General features: G+C 33.1%; 1 protein-coding gene across 1 annotated transcript; it reads right to left on the bottom strand.

The window, feature by feature from the left end:
* Positions 1-5779: 5779 nt before the first annotated feature.
* Positions 5780-13092, bottom strand: LOC106666116 (uncharacterized histidine-rich protein DDB_G0274557-like). The gene is made up of 3 exons (XM_014393036.2): positions 13005-13092; positions 7799-7866; positions 5780-6155 (listed from the first exon to the last, which is right to left on the bottom strand). The coding sequence occupies exons 1-3, from the start codon at positions 13023-13025 to the stop codon at positions 5987-5989; spliced, it is 258 nt and encodes an 85-aa protein (XP_014248522.1). The 5' UTR covers positions 13026-13092; the 3' UTR covers positions 5780-5986.
* Positions 13093-22245: the final 9153 nt, after the last annotated feature.

Genomic DNA, 22245 nt, shown 5'->3' with positions numbered 1-22245 from the left:
TGGCTTTATAATTTAAAAAATGTTAGATCTTGTGACTTTTATATTTGTTTTTGCATTGAGGGAAGAAACTATGTACAAAGTAGTGGATTGAGAAAAGTACCTTTTAATCCATCTGTTTAATATTTCTTTCTGTATATTAAGAAGAATTTTGCAATAAAAAGTTTTTTATTTAAATTTGTCTAACAATTATTCAATTTACAGTTTATTTAGTTCCTTCTGTTTGTTATATTATGATTAAACACTGCATTATTTATTATATTTGTTTTAACTTTTTTTTTCGTAGCCAATTAAAGGTTAATTTCTGAGTCTGGTGTACTGTTGAAGTTAGTATAATTAATAGTAGATAATCAAAACGAGTTGGTAACCAATTCGTAAGTTTGTAAAGTTAATAATCTCTATTTTAAAAAATTCTCTTAATTTCCACTTCATATTGGCATTTAGCTTGCCATTTTTTTTTATTTTTTTTTTTATTGGTCTTATGAACTGCATATTAGCAATTGTACGATTCTGTTGTTTTGTCATAGGGGAGAATGGTAGCATAAAAAAAGGGCCAGGGGTGATGGCGGGAATCAAACCCACGATTTTGGGGTCTACCAGCTCGGCTACCATGGTCTCCTATTTCATGTATTTTTTTAATATTCCAATATCGATATTTCATCAGTACATAACACCATTTGGCCGAACCAGGGTTCAGGAAAAGCAAGAAATATGGTTAATAATGAAGGACCCACGATCGATCCTTGGAGGGAAGGCATTGGTTATTCTATTGTAGGGAGATGAATGAGAGAATTGGAGGACAAAAAGACTCCAATTAGGCTTCTTTCCTAGCTTTTTCACACTGTTATAAAAATTTCCATAAATCATAAAGATGGAAATCTAGGAAGTAGGGTTTTTATATTCCCGAGCATTCTTCCTCCTTGCATAACCTTCAAATCAGTCATTGAATATTCCCAAAAGACAATTATCGCACTACTGCCAAGCTTTCAGCATTTATTATACCTTCCTCAGAGCTCTATATTCATAAACAATATTCATTATAAATGTATAATAATAACTGGACTTAAAATAGTTCTCATTTTCCATTTTTATTTGGTTATTTGGATGCTAAGTCAGTTGAAATTTATATATACTTTTTCTTTTTTACAAGTAAACTTCTAATAGGTATTGTCTTTAAAGAAATAGATAAATATGTAAACAATTAAACATGTTTGGTTTTGCCAGGTGCAATATGGAAAGTGTGTAAAGCATACTCATCACATGCTTACTTAACCTGAATCAAGGCACTTCTCCTTTTCTTTTTTCAATCCATCTGAGATGAAACAATTCCACATTTGTTTTTGTTATCGCAAGAATAGATTCAGGGCCTATTGCAGATTCTTCTTCTTGCCAGTTTGTCTGCATTTTTCTTACCCAAAATTCCTTTGTGTCCTAGTACCTAAGATATAATCAGGATGTTGCGTTTTCTTAGGAATAGGAGTTTTTTGAATGCATTCATTTTGATGTGACGGCTGCTTTACTATCTGTTCAGTCTTAATTTTTTTTGAAATTTTTGTCCGAAATTTATTTTTATTTTAATGTTATTAAAGATGAGATGATGTGTCAACTTGCTGTTGAACAACTTGGAAAAAAGGATCTTCGGTGAGATCACAACAGAAAGACAATTATTTTAGTTTTTGCCGAGCTTTCAATGATTATATCAGGGCTTTAACTCGATGAGTGTTGAAATATAACTTAAGAACAAGAAACTGCATTTTTTAATAGGATTATTTAAAATCAGGTGAAGCTGAGTATCTCGGTTAAAATATACATACAAGTACATGCCTCTTTTTTTTAAACAAAATTACTTTTTCTCCAGGTACATTTGAATATCAGTGAAATTTGAGTATCACAGTTAAAATTAATTAAACTATTTTTAAATTTTAATATATATAGATAACTTAAATTAAAGTGCTAACTTCTACCACAAGGGAGTGTAGTCACCTAATTTTAAATAATCTAAGTTAAAACCCTGATGATGATGATATAATCGTCAAAAGCTCGGCAAAAAATTAAAGAATTGTCTTTCTGTTGTGACCTCTCCGAAGATCCTTTTTTTCAAGTTTATTTTAATGTAATTTATGGCCAGGCTTTCTAATTGTGTAAAAAAGCCTTTTAATACTGTAATTGTTGTTCATCTGAGCCTCTTGTGTTATACATTAGTGCTACATTTCCAAATCCAATAATTATATTTATTTTTTCTTTCTCTTTAGGTATCTTTATCTCACACTCTATCTCTCATTTTCCATATTACACTTCTTTCCTACTTCCTCTTTATTCTCTTTGTTCACTTCTACAAATATTCTTCCATATTTTTTAATATTTTTCAAAAGATAGTTCCTACTCACAGTTAGTTGTTTTCAGTGATCTGGATTTCATGCTTATAGCTCGTCATCAGGTTGAAGGAATTTACACCACGTCTCTCGACACGAATTGTAAGAGTATTGTTTATAGTGCAGAGCATTGTAGTATATAGTAGAGTATTAATCCTTTTTTTTTTTTTTTTTTGTTAAACAGGTTTATAATTATTTCCTTTTAACTTTCTGATAATTAATTCAAACTTTTTTATGTGAAAATGCCCTTTTAAAACTGTCATTATTATCTGTACTTCTTGTATAATGGATTAGTGTTACAATTACAAAAGTAATAATTATAATAATTTTTTCTGTCATTTTAAGCATCTTTACCTCACTATTTCTCATTTTTCATATTATAATTTTTTTAAGCTCTACAATATTCTTTAACGGTCATATTATTTGCTTTTATCTGTCTGAGAATTAATTATATTTAGCTTTTTTTTAATGTCATGTCCAACATTTTTTTTCCAAATTTTCTAGTTATGTGAAGACGCCTTTTAAAACTGTCATTGTTATCTGTATATCTTGTATAAAGGATTAGTGTTACAATTACAAAACTAATAATTATAATAATTTTTCTGTCATTTTAGGCATCTTTATTTCACTATTTCTCATTTTCCATTTTATAATTTTTTAAGCTCTACAAATATTCCTTTATTTGCTTTTATCTGTCTGAGAATTAATTATATTTAGCTTTTTTTTATGTCATATCCAACATGACTTGCCGCCAAAATTTTTAATTATGTGAAAAAGGCCTTTTAATACTGTCATTTTATCTGTAATCTTGCATAATGGATTAGTTTTACAATTACAAAACTAATAATTATAATAATTTTTTCTGTCATTTTGGGCATCTTTATCTCACTATTTCTCATTTTCCATATTATAATTTTTTTTTAAGCTCTACAAACATTTCTTTAACAGTCTCATATTTTTTGCTTTTATCTGTCTGAGAATTAATTATATTTAGCTTTTTTTAATGTCATGTCCAACATTTCCACCAAAATGTTTAATTATGTGAAGTAATAATTATAATAATTTTTTCTGTCATTTTAGGCATCTTTATCTCACTATTTCTAATTTTCCATATTATGATTTTTTTAAGCTCTACAAATATTCCTTTAATAATCTTATATTATTTCCTTTTAATATTCTGAGAAGTAATTATATTTACCTTTTTTTATGTCATGTCCAACATGACTTGCCGCCAAAATTTTTAATTACGTGAAAATGCCTTTTAAAACTGTCATTATCTGTACGTCTTGTATAATGGATTATTGTTACAATTATAAAACTAATAATTACATCCATTTTTTTCTGTCATTTTATGTATCTTTATCTCACTAACTCTCATATTCTATATTATACTTTTTTGTTCAGCTCTACAAATATTCCTCTATATTTTGTTGTTGTTAAACCGACTTATAATTATTTTCTTTTACCGTCTGAGAAATAATTATGTTTAGGTTTTTTAATGTCATGTCCATCACCAGATAGTATTTTTAATTATATGAAAAAGCCTTTTAAAACTGTTATTACGTGATCCACATCATGTGTGTTTCTTATATAATGAATTAGTGTTATAATTATAAAACTAATAACTATCTTTATTTTTTCTGTCTCTTTAGGCATCTTTATCTCACACTCTATCTCTCATTTTCCATATTAAACTGTTTTGCGTGCTTTTTTTATTCAGCTCGACAAATATTACTCCATATTTTTTGTCATCTTTTCGAGAATTATTTAGTTTTTTAATGTCATTTCCTGTCATCACTTGTACCAGTCTTTTTAATTGGGTGAAAAAGCCTTTTAAAACTGCCATTGTGTGTTCCTCATTTGGACCTCTTGTGTAATAAATTAGTGTTACAATTACAATACTAATAGATAAATTTTTTTTCTGTCCGTTTATTCCTTTCTTTATTTCTCACTCTGTACCCTTCCCTTTTTCTTTTCCTGTGTGCTTTTTTCTGCTCTATTTTTGTCTTTTAATTTTCTACTTTTTTATTTGCATTTAATGTCACCCCTGTGCCTTCTAACTTTTTATTTAATAGAAAATTATAGTTTTTCTATTTTTATTTGTGGATTATTCCTTAGAACAAAGCAATGACATGTTATTTGACAAATCAAGGATCAAATCATATTACAAAAGTATGATGTATATTACATAGTTACATATATATGCATAGTTAAATATAAAATAATTAGCTAACTTTTACTGTTATCTTTATCTAATCTTGTAAAAAAACTCATGTTTCTCAAATATTTTTTCTGACCTTTAAACTGTCTTGAGATGACATAATTTGAATACATTTAAACTCATTTAAATATTTGCTTCAATATATATTAATATAATATATGAAGGTACATAAAATGTACAGAATAGAATGATATATCGGGTTGTCCGGAAAATAATGCAGGATTTTAAGTTTTCATTAAAAAAAATCTATATAAAATATTCTGTTTACGTTTACAGGATTACTCNATGGGAAATTATTTTGATTAAAGAACATTGCTTTAAAGTAACTAGTTTCTTTTTTTTTGTTTAATACCAAAATCCTGCATTATTTTCCGGACAACCCAATATAAAACGATTATTTGAAGATCGTGAGGTGCGGTCTGGTGTGACGTAGGTTTAGAAAAAATTTATCGTGTCAATGTTTCAATCTTTATTCAGATCATCTAAAGATATATAAAACTTTGATTGTGTTCAATAATTTGTGGCATATTCTTTGGCTTTTATAATGTGTTCTCCATCAGTATTTAAACTTTGTTGCATCTCCTGATGTCTGATTATTCATCTGCTCAAACTGACCAAGTTCTTAGACTGTTTATGTGCCTGTTTTTTGTATTTTGAAATGAAAGTTAGAATTTGAAATGAAACTGTTATTTTTCGCTGTGTAGAATAACCAGTGTCCCCAAAGGATCTATCTTGGGTCCTACATTGTTCTCTTTTTTTCCTGCTTTACCCGAACCCTGTTGCAAAATGTTGTCATACGCTGATGAAATGTCAACAAGCTAAATGCCAAAGAAAAAGCATTAGGAAGGCAAATGTTATCATACATAAAACTAAAATTGTTTAAATTTCATTTGTCAAAATTCCATAATGGGTATTTTGATCCAAACAGTTGAAACAAGCTTGAGATGCCTTGTTCCAACCAAAATGTGGCAAATTCCACAAATTGAAACTGAGAAACAAAACCCAAATAAAAGAATTGTAGCAACAGCAGTCAAAGCTGTCAATGACTAGTACTTCTTAAGAAAAGGATCGAGTCAGTTGAACTGAACTAAGTAACTAGGAGTAGGAAGGGTGCAAAGCTTGGGTTTTGAATAATGATAATAATAAAACTCATTTATTATTAAATTGTATTTATTAATAAAAAAAGGTATAAAAAAATTTAATTTATTGACGATGAATCAGTCACTTATTAACATTTGATTGACAAATACTTTAACGACTATATTTTGTACTAGAATATACGAGGTAACTGAGATGAGTGGTGATGATTGATGGGTATTTACAGCTGCACCATTTTTTTATGATACAGGATGTTTTTAAAATTCTGCTCTTGGTTTTATAAGTTCGCCCAAGTAACTCAGTCCCATCCGTGCCAGCCGTGGTCGTCGTGGTCGTCATGGTAATAGTGTCCTCCATAGCTGCCGGTATGGGTATGGGTGTGGGTGTGCGTCTTGACGTAGACTGGAACCTTGTGATGGTGGTGCACGGTGTGCACGTGGTATGGCACATGAATCACGTAGTGAGTGCTGAAAAATTTTATGAAAAAAATTAATTATTTCTTGTGATTTTATTTTTGAGCTTTATTCTTTTAAGGTTATTGAGTATATGAGATACTTTTAATAATGGTTTGAGGACTTTACAATTGTTTTTGTAAGTTCATTGGGAAAAGTAATGGAAATAATGGGTAAAAAAAAATAATAATAATAAATATAAAATATGGTAAGTAATGGAAGTAATGGGAAAGTAATGGACTTTTGAATGTTCTGAGAACTTTACAATTGTTTTTGTAAGTTCATTGGGAAAAGTAATGGAAATAATGGGTAAAAAATAAAAAAAAAATAATAAATATAAAATATGGTAAGTAATGGAAGTAATGGGAAAGTAATGGACTTTTGAATGTTCTGAGAACTTTACAATTGTTTTTGTAAGAATATTGGGGAACGTAATGGAAATAATGGGTAAAAAATAATGCAAATAAAAAATGAAAAAAAAAAAATATAAAAAAATAATGGCAAGTAATGGGAAAGTAATGGACTTTTGAATGGTCTGAGGACTTTACAATTGTTTTTGTAAGTACATGGGGGAAAGTAATGGAAATAATGAGTAAAAAATTATGAAAATGAAAAAATAAAATAAAAAATAATGAAAATAAAATAATGGTAAGTAATGGAAGTAATGACAAAGTACATTGACTTTTGAATAGGCTGAGGACTTTACAATTGTTTTTGTAAGTTCATTGGGGAATTAATGGAAATAATGGGTAAAAAATAATGAAAATAAAAAATGAAAAATAAAATAAATATATAAATAAAATAAAAAATAATAAAAATAAAATGATGGTAATTAATGGACTTTTTAATGATCTCATGAAGTCCAACTTGGTTATACAAGACCCAATATATTTTTTATTTTATTTTATTTTTTTAAAGATAATTGTACACTTGGCTGTAATGTGTTAATAGAGGCTTTATATTATCAAGGTTTTTATCTAAAATCAATAAAAATTTGTAATTTTTATAATTATTTGTTACAATATTGGATGAATGGGATGAATGGATATTCTTCGAGGTTAGAATTTTTGCTCAAAAGCCAAACAATTTTTGGACGAAGAAAGGCACAAGTTACAAGCAAAACGTAATTATATATCATGTTTTTAGATATGTAGATGATTGTTAAAGAAAAATTTAAAGCGTGGTCGAAAATAACAGACATCTTCACAATTGGCACTGTCCTAGCGTCGGATGATCGATGGACCTGTTGGAAAATCGATAAATGCTATCGGCTCAGTTACGCGGATATAGCAATTATGCTGTTATGCTCTGCACTTGCAAGTTCGAAAGGCATCCGATTACATCTGGACCCCAGAACCAGCTCCCTTTCACGAGGAAACGGTCCACTTGAACCCTATTTTCAAATGCTAGAGAAATCCGTATGTACTTCCGGAAATAACAGGATATTTGAACGATCATTACGTGACACGCCGGTTCGATATGTAAAGAAACAAATAGAAAATAAAGAAAATTTGAAAGGAACAAGATATACCACCAGGTCATCACACTCTTGCTGTATATCCTTGTCAGAAAATTTTCAGTACTTTATCACTGAAGAATCAGACTTTCAGCTTCTAAGGGATTATCTAGTTGAAAAGAAAATTTTTAATTGAACTTACTGTTTTCCGTATCCGCCTGGGGTAGGGAACGATGAGACGACTGCGACGAGGGCGAGAAGGAGGGCGACCTGAAACCGGAAGAATTCAGTTATAACTGGGTCGAAAAACCTGTCCTGAGCCAGGAAGAGTGACCCAGGGTTATTATGCTATTATGCAACTTGCAATATAATGTCCCGATGCAAAACTTGACTCGATCCCCGGGCAGACCCTTCCAGCCCAATAATCCGTCGACACGCCTTGTTTTCAGCATCGTTTGCTTCTTTACGTTTCTTCTTAAAAAAACCATCGTGATTTTCCCTCCGGCCAAATAAATTTTGCAGTGGATTACGTACAAATTGTGGACTGAATCGAAACTTGAGAAATTCACGCTACTACTCTTGTTTTCCGCTTAATTAAAACAGCATTAATTAATTGTTTATTGCTATTATTCAATTCCATGTAGAAAATGAGAACCCTTTCAACTTATTACACTCGTTGGTTTCAGAACAATTTTTTGCAAGTATATAGTAGTCATTCAATTAATTAAGGTTTTTAGTTGAGGTAAAAAAGTCAGTGTTATGAGCGGGATTCGAACCCACGACCTTCGGCTTGATACGCCGCTTCTCTACCACTTGAGCTATCGTGACTTCGCTAAGTCGGGGGGAAAATTCGAAAGGTAGGTTGAGATGAGAAGTTAGTGTCCGAGTGGTTCGAAGTCACGATAGCTCAAGTGGTAGAGTAGCGGCGTATCAGGCCGAAGGTCGTGGGTTCGAATCCCGCTCCTGACACTGACTTTTTTATCTCAACTAAAAACCTTAATTAATTGAATGATATTAATTGGCCAAGCGGACCACGAAAAATAGTGAATTTGAGTATACAGTAGTATTTGATCATTTCGGTCTGCCTACCCTCGCTTGTCAGACTCGTTTTGTCTTCCCGCCATCTTCATTGTGAGCCAACGCCCAGAATCTCATAATAAATCATATTCATTTAAAAGATGAAGTAGACGCTAAATTATAAATGCTTATCATTCAATTATTCTCACAAATTCGTAAAATTTTTCGTCAAAATTTACAAAAATAAATATTGCTGTTGAGCACTTTGAGAAATCCCTTTAAAAAATCAACTTTCGTAAAACTTAGCTACCTTGCTGATAGAGTAATAATTAATTACTTATTAACATTATTCAGATTTTTCTGATCAAACAATTTCTTTATTTTAGGTCAGTTTTGCTTTCAGTCAATAATCATGGAATTTTTTTATTGAATTTGACTCAAATTAAGCCTAATTAAAATTAGAGGGTTATAAACAAATTCTTTAATGTTCAGGCTAAAAAATTCATCCCTCGTGAAATCTGTCAATCCCCATAAACTAATAAAAAATTGATTAAATTCTTAAAAAATTGCCAATTAAAATTTAACTCTCAACACGACACACAAGGATGGCAGAAAAAAAAACCACTTTGAGCCCTGAAGATGATCTCAATAAAGATCGAAACGTCGGCACGATAAAGAAAACGTTTTTCTTAAACCTGCATCACACCAGACCGCATCTCACGATATCTGAATAATTAAAATTTAATACAAAAAAAATATTTTCTAGAACTTCACTGAGTCTACCAAAACTCTTCATAATCAGTACAAAAAATAAGCAAATAGAATAAAAATCGTGGGATTCTTTAAACTGTATATTCACGGGTAATCCATCTATTTTAGAGAAAAATATCTCATCATCAGCATAAAATTCGATCGAAACAGTAAGAATTAATTATCAAGATTTTTAAAAAAATAAAATCTCGAATTAAACAGTACAATAGATTTTAGGTTCTTATTCCTCTTTCGTTAGATTTTACATTCTCAGCACTTTTTCCCCATTTCACTATCGACTCCCTTATTTAATTATTTTTATTTTTATATAAATATATATTGCATTTTGTCATTAGATTCTTAGCTTCTCTTTATAATTTGTCATAATTTCTTAAACTGTCAAGACGATTAACACCGAACATTAGGGATTTTTATTTGTTTCCCGAGCCTGGAATTGTTCCGATGTCACATAAAATTTATGTTTATGAAACTATATCATCCCATCTGTAAAACTGTTAAATCTGGACGTCTTCAAAACAAACTTCCTTTTTTTCAGTTCTCAATTAAAAATTTAATAAATTTGTGTATAATTAGTATTAATTTAAAGGTGATACAGCAATTGGATCATTACAATAATAAATCAAAAAATCCTTCTACAGTTTATGATATTTTATAAGGTTTGAATTTTATTGTTTCTGTCTATTTTTTCCTGTAAGTTTTGAAAATTTCTACTTGATTTACGTCATGTAGTTTTTATTTTTTGGTATTCCCTGCATTAAAGTTAAAAGAGGTTTCGAAGCTGATTAAAGAAATCGTCAGGTATAAAACAAGACGGAGGCATTCTTGGACAGAAAGTTTCTCAATTAATGGACCATTTGTTTGTCCGAGTAAATGTCCAAATAAAAATAAGAACTTCTAGGTCACGTACTTTCTTCAACGAAGTGTTTACGAATGGAAATAGGGGAAGAAATGCTTTCAGGGTCTTAATTGGACTTTGTCGATAACGAGTCCTTTCATTCACCTTCGAACAGATCGTGAATTTTCCCGGTTTTGATCCTGACGACTCCAACCGTAATTCGATGTAAATTAGGAGTTTGCGAAAAAGCGAAGTAAAAAAATAAAACACAAGCGCACGAGCGTACTTTCTAATATCAAGCCACAACTTAACTATCCATCAAATACGCGATTTTTGCCCACGACTACTTTCCCGGTAGCAATTGCGGCTTTTGGAGAAAAAAATTCCGCCTATGATGGAATAACCGTATTAACGTTGAAATACCGGGCGTTCATTTATTATGGAACATAATCACTAAATGGCCAATTTCTCAGAATTCCTGGAAAATTCCTCGGCATGTGAAAGCGATCGGAAATTGACACTTTTATTCCGATCAGGCTTGTTTATACGCATATTAATTCTGACTTTTAATTTATAAGAATTTTTTTCTAAATTGAACAACTGTTAAAAGGCAAAATCAATATAAACTTTCAAAATTTTAGTACTATTTAAACAAAAATGGTAAAAAAAATGTAAAAAAATTGAAATGAAAGGAAAATAAGTATGAATTAGTAAAAAGGTTGATCTACTTCAACCCTGTACCGGGACGTTTTTTAATAAAGAAAATAAAACAAATAATCTAAAAACCAAAATTACTTGTCCGTGTAAAAACCAAAATAAAAATCCAAGTTAAATAAGTAAAATTTTTGAGAAAAAGTGGTTGGATTTAAGATTCAACCAGATTGGAAATAAAGGCAAATTTGCATTCATCCGTAAGTCAAGTTGAATTTAGTTGAAAGTTACATAAACATAAACAAGTGAAAAAAAAAGTCCAAGACTAGAAGAGCAAATAATTAAATAAAAATTATACATCAAGTAAATATCTATTAATATGAACAAAAAATAAACGCCACGTGAAAGTTATATTTATAGGAAGGGAAATAAAAAAGAACGAAAAATTTTAAGGCACTCACATTTATAGAAAAAGAGTAGAAAGTAAGTAGAAATACTTTGATTGAATATAAAAAATATTTTTCACATCCTACATGTATTTGTTAAATTGGAACAATGTTTGTAAATCCCAGGCCCTGAAGATGATCTCAATAAAGATCGAAACGTTGTCACGATAAAGAAAATCTTTTTCTGAAGACCCCATCTCACGATTTCCGAATAATCATCGACTAACGGTCACTAATCACCAAACATTTATAGAAAAAAAGAACCTATAAAAATTTAGCATGTTTGCCATCGGATTACATCATTTATCTAGATAACAGATCAAGTTCTAATTGAGAGAATCAAAAATCAAATCACGATTTTTTTAGTTGAATTTTTTCTAATAAGTGAAATTAATAAATGAACAGTCACACTGATGATGGAGAGAAGGCTAGACGCGACTGACAGGCCAACCGATAGGCAGATGAAAATGACTAGTAACGAACAAATTGACTGACACATTGATAAATAAAAGAAAGTTACGCATATAGAAAAATATAATATAAACTAATCAAACTACAGACAGCATTATACAATTTTTATCAATTCCATGAATAGAATATTTGATAAACATCAAAAATATTTTTAAAAAAGAAATAAAAATGCATCATTGTATTATGAGAATATTATTAGAAGATTAAAATAAAAAATCCCTCATATAACGGTTTTCCATTTGATTTTTCGTTGAGTTGAACCTGGGGGGGGGGATTTGCATGCAATACAGATAAAAATTTAAAATCCTAAAGGAATCCGATCACAAATATATCATAAAATAACATAACACATAGAAAAGATCGTAGGATAATCCAAATAATATATATTTTCAAAATTAGCGAAAATGCCAACGTATTTAAAGTAGAAATACTAGACTTGCACGAAATGAGAATATTGATAAAATTTAATTACTGGATAACTAGTGTCAAAATCAAAAGATACCTCAAAACAAAAATTGTTCAATTGGATTTTTTTAAAGGTGAAAATAATTTAAATGTGTATTGTCAGAAAGATGGATTAAATATTAATTTTAGAATCGACAATGTTCAATATTGTTTGACTGATCATAAATCATAAGGGAAAGTACGTGGAATATCAATAAAAAAAAAAGTCAAAATTGAGTGTTTTTCGTAAAATTTCAAAATTTGAATATAGGCTCAAATTTATCATTCTGTTATCGGGATTTATTTATCAGATTCAATTCACGATTTTATTTTAAATTATTTTAAATTTTAAACTTATTTATTTATGTACTAAGTTATTCGATGAAAGTAAGACAACACAAAGTGTAAGCTAATATTTTTTCCCTTTCAAATTTGATTTTAACAATGTAAACATTAATAAATGATTGAATTAATTTGTAGAGTGTTTCTATATGTTCGTAAAAATATAAAAATATTACCGAAAGTTTTTATTTAAAAAAAATATATATTAAATTCGTTTCTTTTTAGGTTCAACATTTTGTAGAGGACAGAAAGCTAAATATTCCGAAAATTTGGTTAAATATTTATGGAACGAACTGTGTATACGTATATAAATAATTTAATTTGTTTGTATATATAAACAAATTAATTTTTTGGTCATTTAAGAATAAATAATTTAAATAATTCCCTTGGTCCCACGGCGAGTCTTACAAGGCGAAAATTCGACGACTTACCGAAATCTTGAGGGATGCCATTTTTCTAGCTGTTTCTATTCCCTTTGGAGACGGTTTGTGAAGTCGTTTGTATCTGTAGAGTAGACGGTGCGTATATATAGTTAAAGTGTGGTGTGGTACAGGGCGGGGGATGCCATGCCGGCCGGTGGGGCACCTTTCATTGTGTAATCGCACCTTCCTGCTCTAAGGACCTTCCGCTTTTTCGCATTGCCGGTGAATCGGGGTTTTGCAATTGGTGGACGGCCGCGGCTGGAGGAGCGCCTCAGGAAGAAATTTTGGAAAAGTCAAGAAACCGAATAAAACCACAGAATTACTTCCAAGCCTAGTCCAGCTCCTGAACATAAGTCATTACACATTATCATGTTACGTATTACCAAAAATCTTGCATTTAAACAAATTTTTTTGTATTTTATAGGTTTTCCTACAATGGAATCTGATTTTTCACCCCACACTCTTTTCTTGTTATACAAAATTTCACGCTAATAAATACGTTACTACGGATATATTTCACAGTTTGATCATTAGAGGGTTTTTTTCTTTTCTTTTATTACCGTATAATAAAAATAGCAAGAATGGTACTGTTGGAATCTGCGGGGCAAGACGAGGGGATCTCTCTCTCTCACACTCTCTCTCTCTTTCTCTCTATTTCTTTCTCTCTCTCCCCCCTCTCTCTCTATCTCTTTCTCTCTCTCTCTCTCTCTATCTCTCTCTTTCTCTCTCACTCTTTCTCTTTCTCTCTCTTTCTTTCTCTCTCTCTCTCTCTCTCTCTCTCTCTCTCTCTCTATCTATCTGTCTATCTATCTATCTATCTATCTATCTATCTTTTTCTCTCTCACTCTTTCTCTTTCTCTCTATTTCTCTCTCTCTCTCTCTCTCTCTCTCTCTATCTCTATCTATCTATCTATCTATATATCCATACATGACAATGAAATAAAATCTAAACTTTGTTTACACAGTATAAAAAAAATCCTCAGCTGTCCAACAGTGTTAATGATGTTAAAAAATTTAGATTTAATTCAGAGAAATTATGAATGTTTATGTTGAACGACTGACATCGGAGTAGCAAAAATTGCGCTGGGATGACCCAACCCAAAAATATTTACTTTTTGTTTGCTACAAAATTCATTCATTGCTTTTACAGGAATCTTGAAGCAAATGCGATTTTTTTTTAAACGACGGTTTGGTTTTAAAACTTTTTATGTTCTAATCCATTGACCAAGTTACTTCTTTCAATTAATTATTCTTTTTATGTAAGGTCTTGGTTGAGATAGAAAAGGTGTCACTAGCGGGATTCGAAGACCTTACATAAAAAGAATAATTTAATGGATAATGATTTTTCACCCCAAACTCCTTTCTTGCTATACAAACTTTCACGCTAATAAATACGTTACTACGGCGATGGCTCAGAGATTTATCAGTGAAGATAGCGGTAGTGAAATGTCATTCAACTTTTTAACTCTGATTTTTTTTTAAATTTAATTTTTTGTTTTGTTTCTTTACTCTTGTTCACTATTACTTATTACCCAAAATTGTGGGGAGTTGTAATATTCCATTAATAAAAAAAGTTCTTATTCTAAGTTAAAATATAAATAGACTGTTATATAATAACCTAGAAATGAACGCACAATAAAGTCGGAAACTACACTCAAATTAGAAATGTGTGGTGTTTAGTGACCGTTCGTCAATGATTATTCGGAGATCATGAGATGCGGTCTGGTGTGACGTAGGTTTTAGAAAAACATATCCTTTATCGTGCCAACGTTTCGATCTTTATTGAGATCATCTTCAGGGCCTGGGATTTTCAAACATTGTTTAAATTTAACAAATACATGTAGGATGTGGAAAGAAAAAAAAATGAATTAATACAATGCAAAAAAAAATCTTTTTATATTCAATCAAAGTATTTGTTTTCTGATTGAATATAAAAAAACTTTTTTTTCATTGTATAAATTCATTTTTTTTCCACATCCTACATGTATTTGTTAAATATAAACAATGTAAATCCCAGGCCCTGAAGATGATCTCAATAAAGATCGAAACGTTGGCACAATAAAGAAAATGTTTTTCTGAAACCTACATCACACCAGACCGCATCTCATGATCTCCGAATAAACAATAACTAAAATTAGATTTTTTAAAAATCTCTTGGCTCCTAGGGCCCATTTGGTAAGAACGTTCCGACAGATGTTTAACATTTTTCAGTATATACTGCTCAAAAATGAATAGGTATATTGGCAATTTTGTAATATTTACTTTTCCATCTATTTTTATTTTGTTATAAATTACTTTAACGTTTATTAGAAGTTATGTTTTTTACTGAAGGAAAATTTAATTAATGGATTTTGAAAAAAAACAAAAAAAAACGGTTTAATTTCATAATTTTATTTATTGGACACAATATTTTTTTTAAACAATTGATACTAATAATATATAATGTTGCAACGCTATACTCAGTTGTTGCAGGTCAACTGGCTTCGGATGGTGATCGAAAAGCCTTCTCTGCAACGCACCCACATATGCTCAATTTCAAAAGTATGGAGAAAATGGGGGAAGGGGCAGATGGGAAATTCTCAGGCTTTGTAAACATTGATGAACAACTCTGCCTCTATGGGGTCTGGCATTGTCGTCCAGAAATCGAAAAACCCTGCCAATGAGATCCCTGGTTTGGGGGATGTATTCCTCCATAATTTCTTGGTCATAACGGACTGCGGTGAGGTCGCATTTGACATTATGGAGTCGAATTCGTCCTCCAGTGTAAGTCCCAGCCCAGACCATTACTGCACAAACTGGGGCATTGTCCGCACCTCCTGTTCTTGGTAGACCATCGCCAGCTATCACTATACAGACATCAGTAATAGTAGCCTCATCAGTAAACATAACAAGATTCCAACTTGTGTTCTATTCTAGGCGCTCGCTGCACGATATTCTCCTGAGTTGCTGGTGGCGGGCTGTTGCTGCAGGTCTCGAAGGTGCTACGATATGTGCTATTGATAAAGGCCTTGTCAAAACATCTCTCACAGCAATGACAATATCTCTGTCCTCCCTTCGTGGCAACCTCTTTAAAGCACAAGCTGCACTCGTGTCGGCCTAGGGTCGGCATGGGCGGCGGGTGCCTTAGCAGAGTCACACGAGGGCCAGTGCACTAGATTCTGTCTGCATAGACGGGGGAGGGTGTATGGCCATCTGTTCCACGGCGTAACTGAACATTGCAAATTCAGCCCTAGTTACACTGGGAATGGATTCGTAGTGGAAAGCTTGCGTATGGCCAGCGTAATTACCCCCGGCTTCACGGGAGACGTTGCGACCGGACGACAGCGTGTAAGCGTTGAGGACGCGACGATCATGCTGAATAGTCCCTCGAATGCGTGAGTAAGCGAACGGAAACGGGTAGTGAATCGGTATCTATGACTCGAGTATGTTTTTGCATTGTTGTGCGTATGACCAGCGTGGTACCCTTGGGGAAGCGAAGTATCGGACCAACTAGGCTGAGCCTATGGCGTCCCTCGAATGCGCATAGCAGGTGTAGGCTGAGCTCGATAAGAGATTTTACCGTAGGCGGTGCTCATCTAGGGAGTGGTTAGCAATTCCACTTTAAACTAAACCGCTGCTGGGGCTTTCCCGGAAGTTTCTACGCTAGGGGAGATACTCAGGGAGATAGAGTGGCCTTCTCTATCTAGGGAGAACTCGGGAGAACAGGCTGATGTATTTTGGCCTGTTAGCCCTTTGCGTGCGGCATACGACCCGATGCACAATGCGGGTCCGACCATTCGGAGTGAACAAGCGGAGAGCGAGGTTGTCTCGGCCCTTAGGGGCTGGGGCGCCTCTACACCATTGCTGCGACAGTAACACAATTCCGTCATATGCGGAGGTGCGTCAGCTCTCATCTTGAGAATCAAAACGTCCGATAAGGCCGAATAGGCCAGGTGCGGACGCTAAAGATCCTCTTGTCTTGTTGACGATGTTCTCGGGAACGGAATCTCTGTCCTCCCTTAGCGTAGTAATGCCCTGAGATCCACTATCAGGCCTCCTATTGGCACTCCAGTCTCTCGGAATCGGGCTAAAGCCCGGGAGATCACCCTCTTAAAATCTGCCTCTGCGATATCCACTTTCCGGTGTCCTCGATGACTCATTCTCACAATATTGCGAACTTCTGGTTCAAGATGATGTCTTTCCATATTTAAAGAGAATACAACTGGATTAAAATGAAGAAAAGACGAGAAAATGTGTTTGTTTACCAAATTGGTAATCTTTATGCTTGCTTTAAGTAAATCCATTATTAAAATTGAGGATTAACATTTGTTTTTGGTTTGTATTTTCTATTTTGTTTTATCCAACTAACAAGTTTATCAAGCACACAAGAATATATGGGTTAATTTAATTAAAATTAATATAATAAGAATAAATTGGGGGCGTCGGTGGCCGCAACGGTTTAGGCGTTGACACGGCGCTCATGTAAAGCGGCGGTAAGGTAAAGGTCCCGGGTTCGAATCCAGCGGCCCTGCATTCGAACCCGGCATACTTACAAATGGGCTTTCCTTCAAAAACACCGGCACCCCGAGGGTTGATATAATCCCTGCTGTTGCAAACCCTCGTTAAAAAACAAAACAAAAAAACCTCTAAATCAAACTGAAATATATCCGTAGTAACGTATTTATTAGCGTGAAAGTTTGTATAGCAAGAAAGGAGTCTGGGGTTAAAAATGAGAATCCATTAAATTAATTATTCTTTTTATGTAAGGTCTTAGAATCCCGCTCGTGACACTGACTTTTTTATCTCAACCAAGACCTTACATAAAAATAATAATTAATTGAAAGAAGTAACTTGGTCAATTGACCACTAAAACGTCAACGGATTAGAACATAAAAAGTACGACATACTTAAAAATGGGATTTTTTTCAATAACACTATCACCCCAAGGGTTGATATAACCCCTGTTGCTAACCCTCGTAAAAAAAACCCCTCTAATAATCCAACTGTGAAATATATCCGTAGTAACGTATTTATTAGCGTGAAAGTTTGTATAGCAAAAAAGAAGTTAGGGGTTAAAAATCAGAATCCATACTTGGCCAATTGACCACTAAAACGTCAACGGATTAGAACATAAAAGTACGACATATTTAAAAATAGGATTTTCTTTTTCAAAAACACTGGCACCCTGAGGGTTTTATAAATATCTCTATTCATTTTTGAGCAGTTTAGTATCAATAAAAATCTGTAATTTGGTCAGACGCGTTAGTGAATTTTGCTTTTTTCAGAGTTGGATCTGTCATACATTCGGCGTGGATAAGAAGATCAGTAATGATTCAATTATACAGCTCTTTTAGCCACAGTTTGTGTTATTTAATTAAAACATTTGCGCTGTAAGAATGATATACGCAACAAAATTTTTTAGATCGGCTGTCGTTCAACTACATTTTTTTTAATACTGCCTCGTTGATTGGTGCAATTACCGGTCAAGTTTGGCAACTGTGGTGCACCTATTTTAAAAGCAGTTACTTCTGGCCTATATATGTACTTTAAATCATTACGAAATGGATTGAAAGGAAAATAATATACGTCTCCGTTTCAGACAAACTATCGATTATTCTATATCTATATGTTAATTTTAATACGCACATTGATAATTAATACGGTACAAAATATGAAAGGACATAATAAAATCATATAAGTGGTTTAAAAAAAATTGAAGTTTTTCTATGTTGAGTAATTTTTGCGTAAACCAGTGTCACTAAGTATTTATTCTATTCACTAATTTCGTGGTCCGCTTGACCAATTAATATATTACAATTAATTAAGATTTTTAGTTGAGATAAAAAAGTCAATGGCACGAGCGGGATTCGAACGGAAAATTCAAAAGGTGGGGGGGAAGTTAGTGTCCGAGTGGATCGAGGTCACGATAGCTCAAGTGGTAGAGCAGCGGCGTATCTAGCCGAAGATCGTGGGTTCGAATCCCGCTCGTGCCATTGACTTTTTCATCTCAACTAAAAACCTTAATTAATTGTAAGCATTTATGCTGTACTGATCATTTAAATATTTTTTAGGCTTTAAAGGCCTAGTACTTTTGTTAAATATAAGTTAAAACTCATCTTTGTTTAATAACTGTCTTGATAATGGATTTACGCAAGTATTCAAGACGTTTAAAATAGGATTTTTATTCGATTTCAGATGGCCTTTCGGCCAATCGTGATTACTTAGCAGAGTTCATCCCGCGATGTAAATTACGGCTGTTAATAACTTCCAGAAAGGTTCAATCCATCAGTGTAGTTTATGTAATTTTAGGATGTGTACAATCTCAACGAATGGACATTCAATACCCTCAGAGCGTCGGGTCCGTTCACCGGTGCGAGTGCAAAAGGTTACCGGCGTTATACAACCCTGCGATATGGGTACTTCAGAGCTTTTGGACGCCTTTCAATTTTTTTCTATATTTTTGTTTACGAAACACGAGAGAAGCGGGCCTTTTGTCTTCTGATGCTAAAACTAGCCCATTTCACAACTCGCTTTCTACGAATGCCAGCCGAATATTGATTGCCCTTTGACAGACGATTCGCTGTTAGCCGCTTCGAAACCACGCACCTGTGGAAATCATAAACCGAGATCATCTTTTTTATTACTTTATTCTTTGAAGTGGAATAGTATCTGAGTGCCATGATAGAAAATGGACCGTTTATTAAGTTAATTATTGTATAAAATATCTACTTGTCTATAATAATAGTTATATACAGGTCTGTCAAAATAAACAAGAAAAGATAATCATTTTGCTAATGTTTATTCCTTATGTAGAGTACAACCGAAGTTGAGATTGTGAAATTTGCTTTTTACCCAGAAATGAAAATGGCGGGAAGCCGAAACGAGTTGGTGGGATTAAAAAAGACGGTACGGTGAGCAAATAATGTTATTCCTTGTTCGTTTACTACAATATACGCAGGATGAACCGACGATCCCTTAAAAAAAGAAGAAAAAAGAGTGTGAAAGAGAGAGAAAGAAAAAGGAAGGCACGGGGGGAAGAGGGAGAGAGGGAGAAAAGCAAAAAGAAAGGAAGGAGAGTGGGAGAGAGAGATGAGTGAGAGAGAGAAGAGTGAAAGAAAAAATAAAAGAGAGAAGAGAATGAGAGATAAACAGACAAAGAGTGAGTGAATGAAGGAGTGAGGGAGTGAAAGAGTGGGAGAGAGAGGAGTGAGAGAGAAAAGAAGAGAGAGAGGAGAATGAGAGATAAACAGATGTTAGACCTTTAGGGTATTTTTAATGAAAATTATTAAAATACAATTTTAACAATTACAATAATTCACTAATTTCGTGGTCCGCTTGACCAATTAAACATTACAATTAGGTAAGGTTTTTAGTTGAGATGAAAAAAAGTTAATGGCACGAGAGGGATTCGAACCCACGACCTTCGGCTTGATACCACTTGAGCTGTCGTGACCTCGAGGTCTCTCTTTCGAGGTCACGATAGCTCAAGTGGTAGAGCAGCGGCGTATCAAGCCGAAGGTCGTGGGTTNAAAGGAAAAATTTAAAAATAAAAGACACTGTAAGGGAAACAGAATTTATTCAATCCAATTATTTCTTTTCTAAAATTATATTTACACTCTTCTTTCTTTTAAATTGAATCTTCAAACTTAAATTTTTACAAAAAAATAAAATCAATTCTTCTTGAAACAATATAAAAAAAACTTAAAATATAATTAAGAAGTATTTAAACTATTGTTAAAAATAAATGAATTCATATTTACGTATGCGCAAGCCCCAAGGAATAAAATTAAGGAAATATGGAATAGGAAAAAACTCACAGGATGAATGCCGTTTTCCTGATGTTTTCTCATAAGATGATTCTTCACAAGCCAAGTTGAAGCAGCTACGTTCGAGGTGGTTTGTTCGCAGTCTCACAATGGAATGCATCCTGTCCACCGCCTTTTAGCCTTTCTGCACTTATGTCTCCCACGAGTTCCAAAATCCATCGCCTCCTTCTCGTTCATTTCAATTTGTTTGTTACACAGACAAAAAGTGAGTGAATGAAGGTGTGGTGGAAAAGAAGAGAGAGAGGGGAATGAGAAATAAACAGACAAAGAGTGAGTGAATGAAGAGTGGGGGAGTGAAAGAGAGAGAGAAAAAAAGAGAGAGAAAGAGAGAGAGAGAGAAAGAGGAGAATGAGAGATAAACAGACCAAAAGTCAGTGAATGATAGTGTGGGGGAGTGAAAGACAGGGAGAGAGAGAGGAGTGAGAGTGAGAGAGAGAGAGGAGAATGAGCGATAAACAGACAAAGAGTGAGTGAATAAAGGAGTGGGGGAGAGAGAGAGAGAGGAGATTGAAAGATAAACAGACAAAGAGTGAGTGAATAAAGGAGTGGGGGAGTGAAAGTGAGAGAGAGAGGGAGAGAGGAGAATGAGCGATAAACAGACAAAGAGTGAGTGAATAAAGGAGTGGGAGAGAGAGAGGGAGAGAGAGAGAGAGAGGAGATTGAAAGATAAACAGACAAAGAGTGAGTGAATAAAGGAGTGGGGGAGTGAAAGTGAGAGAGAGAGGGAGAGAGGAGAATGAGAGATAAACAGACAAAGAGTGAGTGAATAAAGGAGTGGGGGAGTGAAAGTGAGAGAGAGAGGGAGAGAGAGAGAGAGAGAGGAGAATGAGATATAAACAGACAAAGAGTGAGTGTCACTCATCCACCAATTAGGAAAACTGGTTCATTGGGAATGGTTTGATTCTAAAAACTTCTAATACGAGAAATAGTCTAGAAAATCAACCGATAAAACACATGAGTGTAGTTATAGATTCATATCTCTCCTGGGATGCACATTGTCAATTTGAAGCACCTAAACTTAGCAAACAACTATTTTTACTGAGAAATCTCAAATGTAATGTGGAGACACTCAAAGAGAGAGATGGGGAGTAGCTGAAGTGGTAGACCAGCGGTGTATTGAGCCGAAGGTCACGGGTTCGAATCCCGCTCGGGACCCTAACTTTTTCATTTCAACCAAAAATCCTTATATAAAGAGATTAATTAAGTACCTCATGAAGTTTTAATTAATGCTCATTAATGCTCATAAAAAAAACACGTAAAGCTATAAGAATTTTAGGGAATTTAAATTATAGGGGATGTTGCAGAGAAACATTTACTAAATTAAACGTTATGACATTGCCCAGCTTATATATCTTACAATGTGTAATGTATTGCTACAAACAATATGAAACTTCAAAAAAATTTAATTCTTTACATAAACACTATACGAGAAAATGAAATAAAAT

The sequence above is a fragment of the Cimex lectularius genome, unplaced genomic scaffold (assembly GCF_000648675.2).
Source record: "Cimex lectularius strain Harlan isolate CLEC.00 unplaced genomic scaffold, Clec_2.1 scaffold408, whole genome shotgun sequence".
NCBI lineage: Eukaryota > Metazoa > Arthropoda > Insecta > Hemiptera > Cimicidae > Cimex > Cimex lectularius.
Note: the sequence above shows the minus strand (reverse complement) of the source record. Positions and strands in the feature narration are given on the sequence as shown.

Coding starts and splice junctions, on each gene's coding strand:
- LOC106666116 (XM_014393036.2), bottom strand. CDS start 13,025: ATGGCATCCCTCAAGATTTCG. Junction 7,867..13,004: donor TGGCATCCCTCAAGATTTCG/GTAAGTCGTCGA, acceptor TTCCGGTTTCAG/GTCGCCCTCCTTCTCGCCCT. Junction 6,156..7,798: donor CCAGGCGGATACGGAAAACA/GTAAGTTCAATT, acceptor AAAATTTTTCAG/CACTCACTACGTGATTCATG.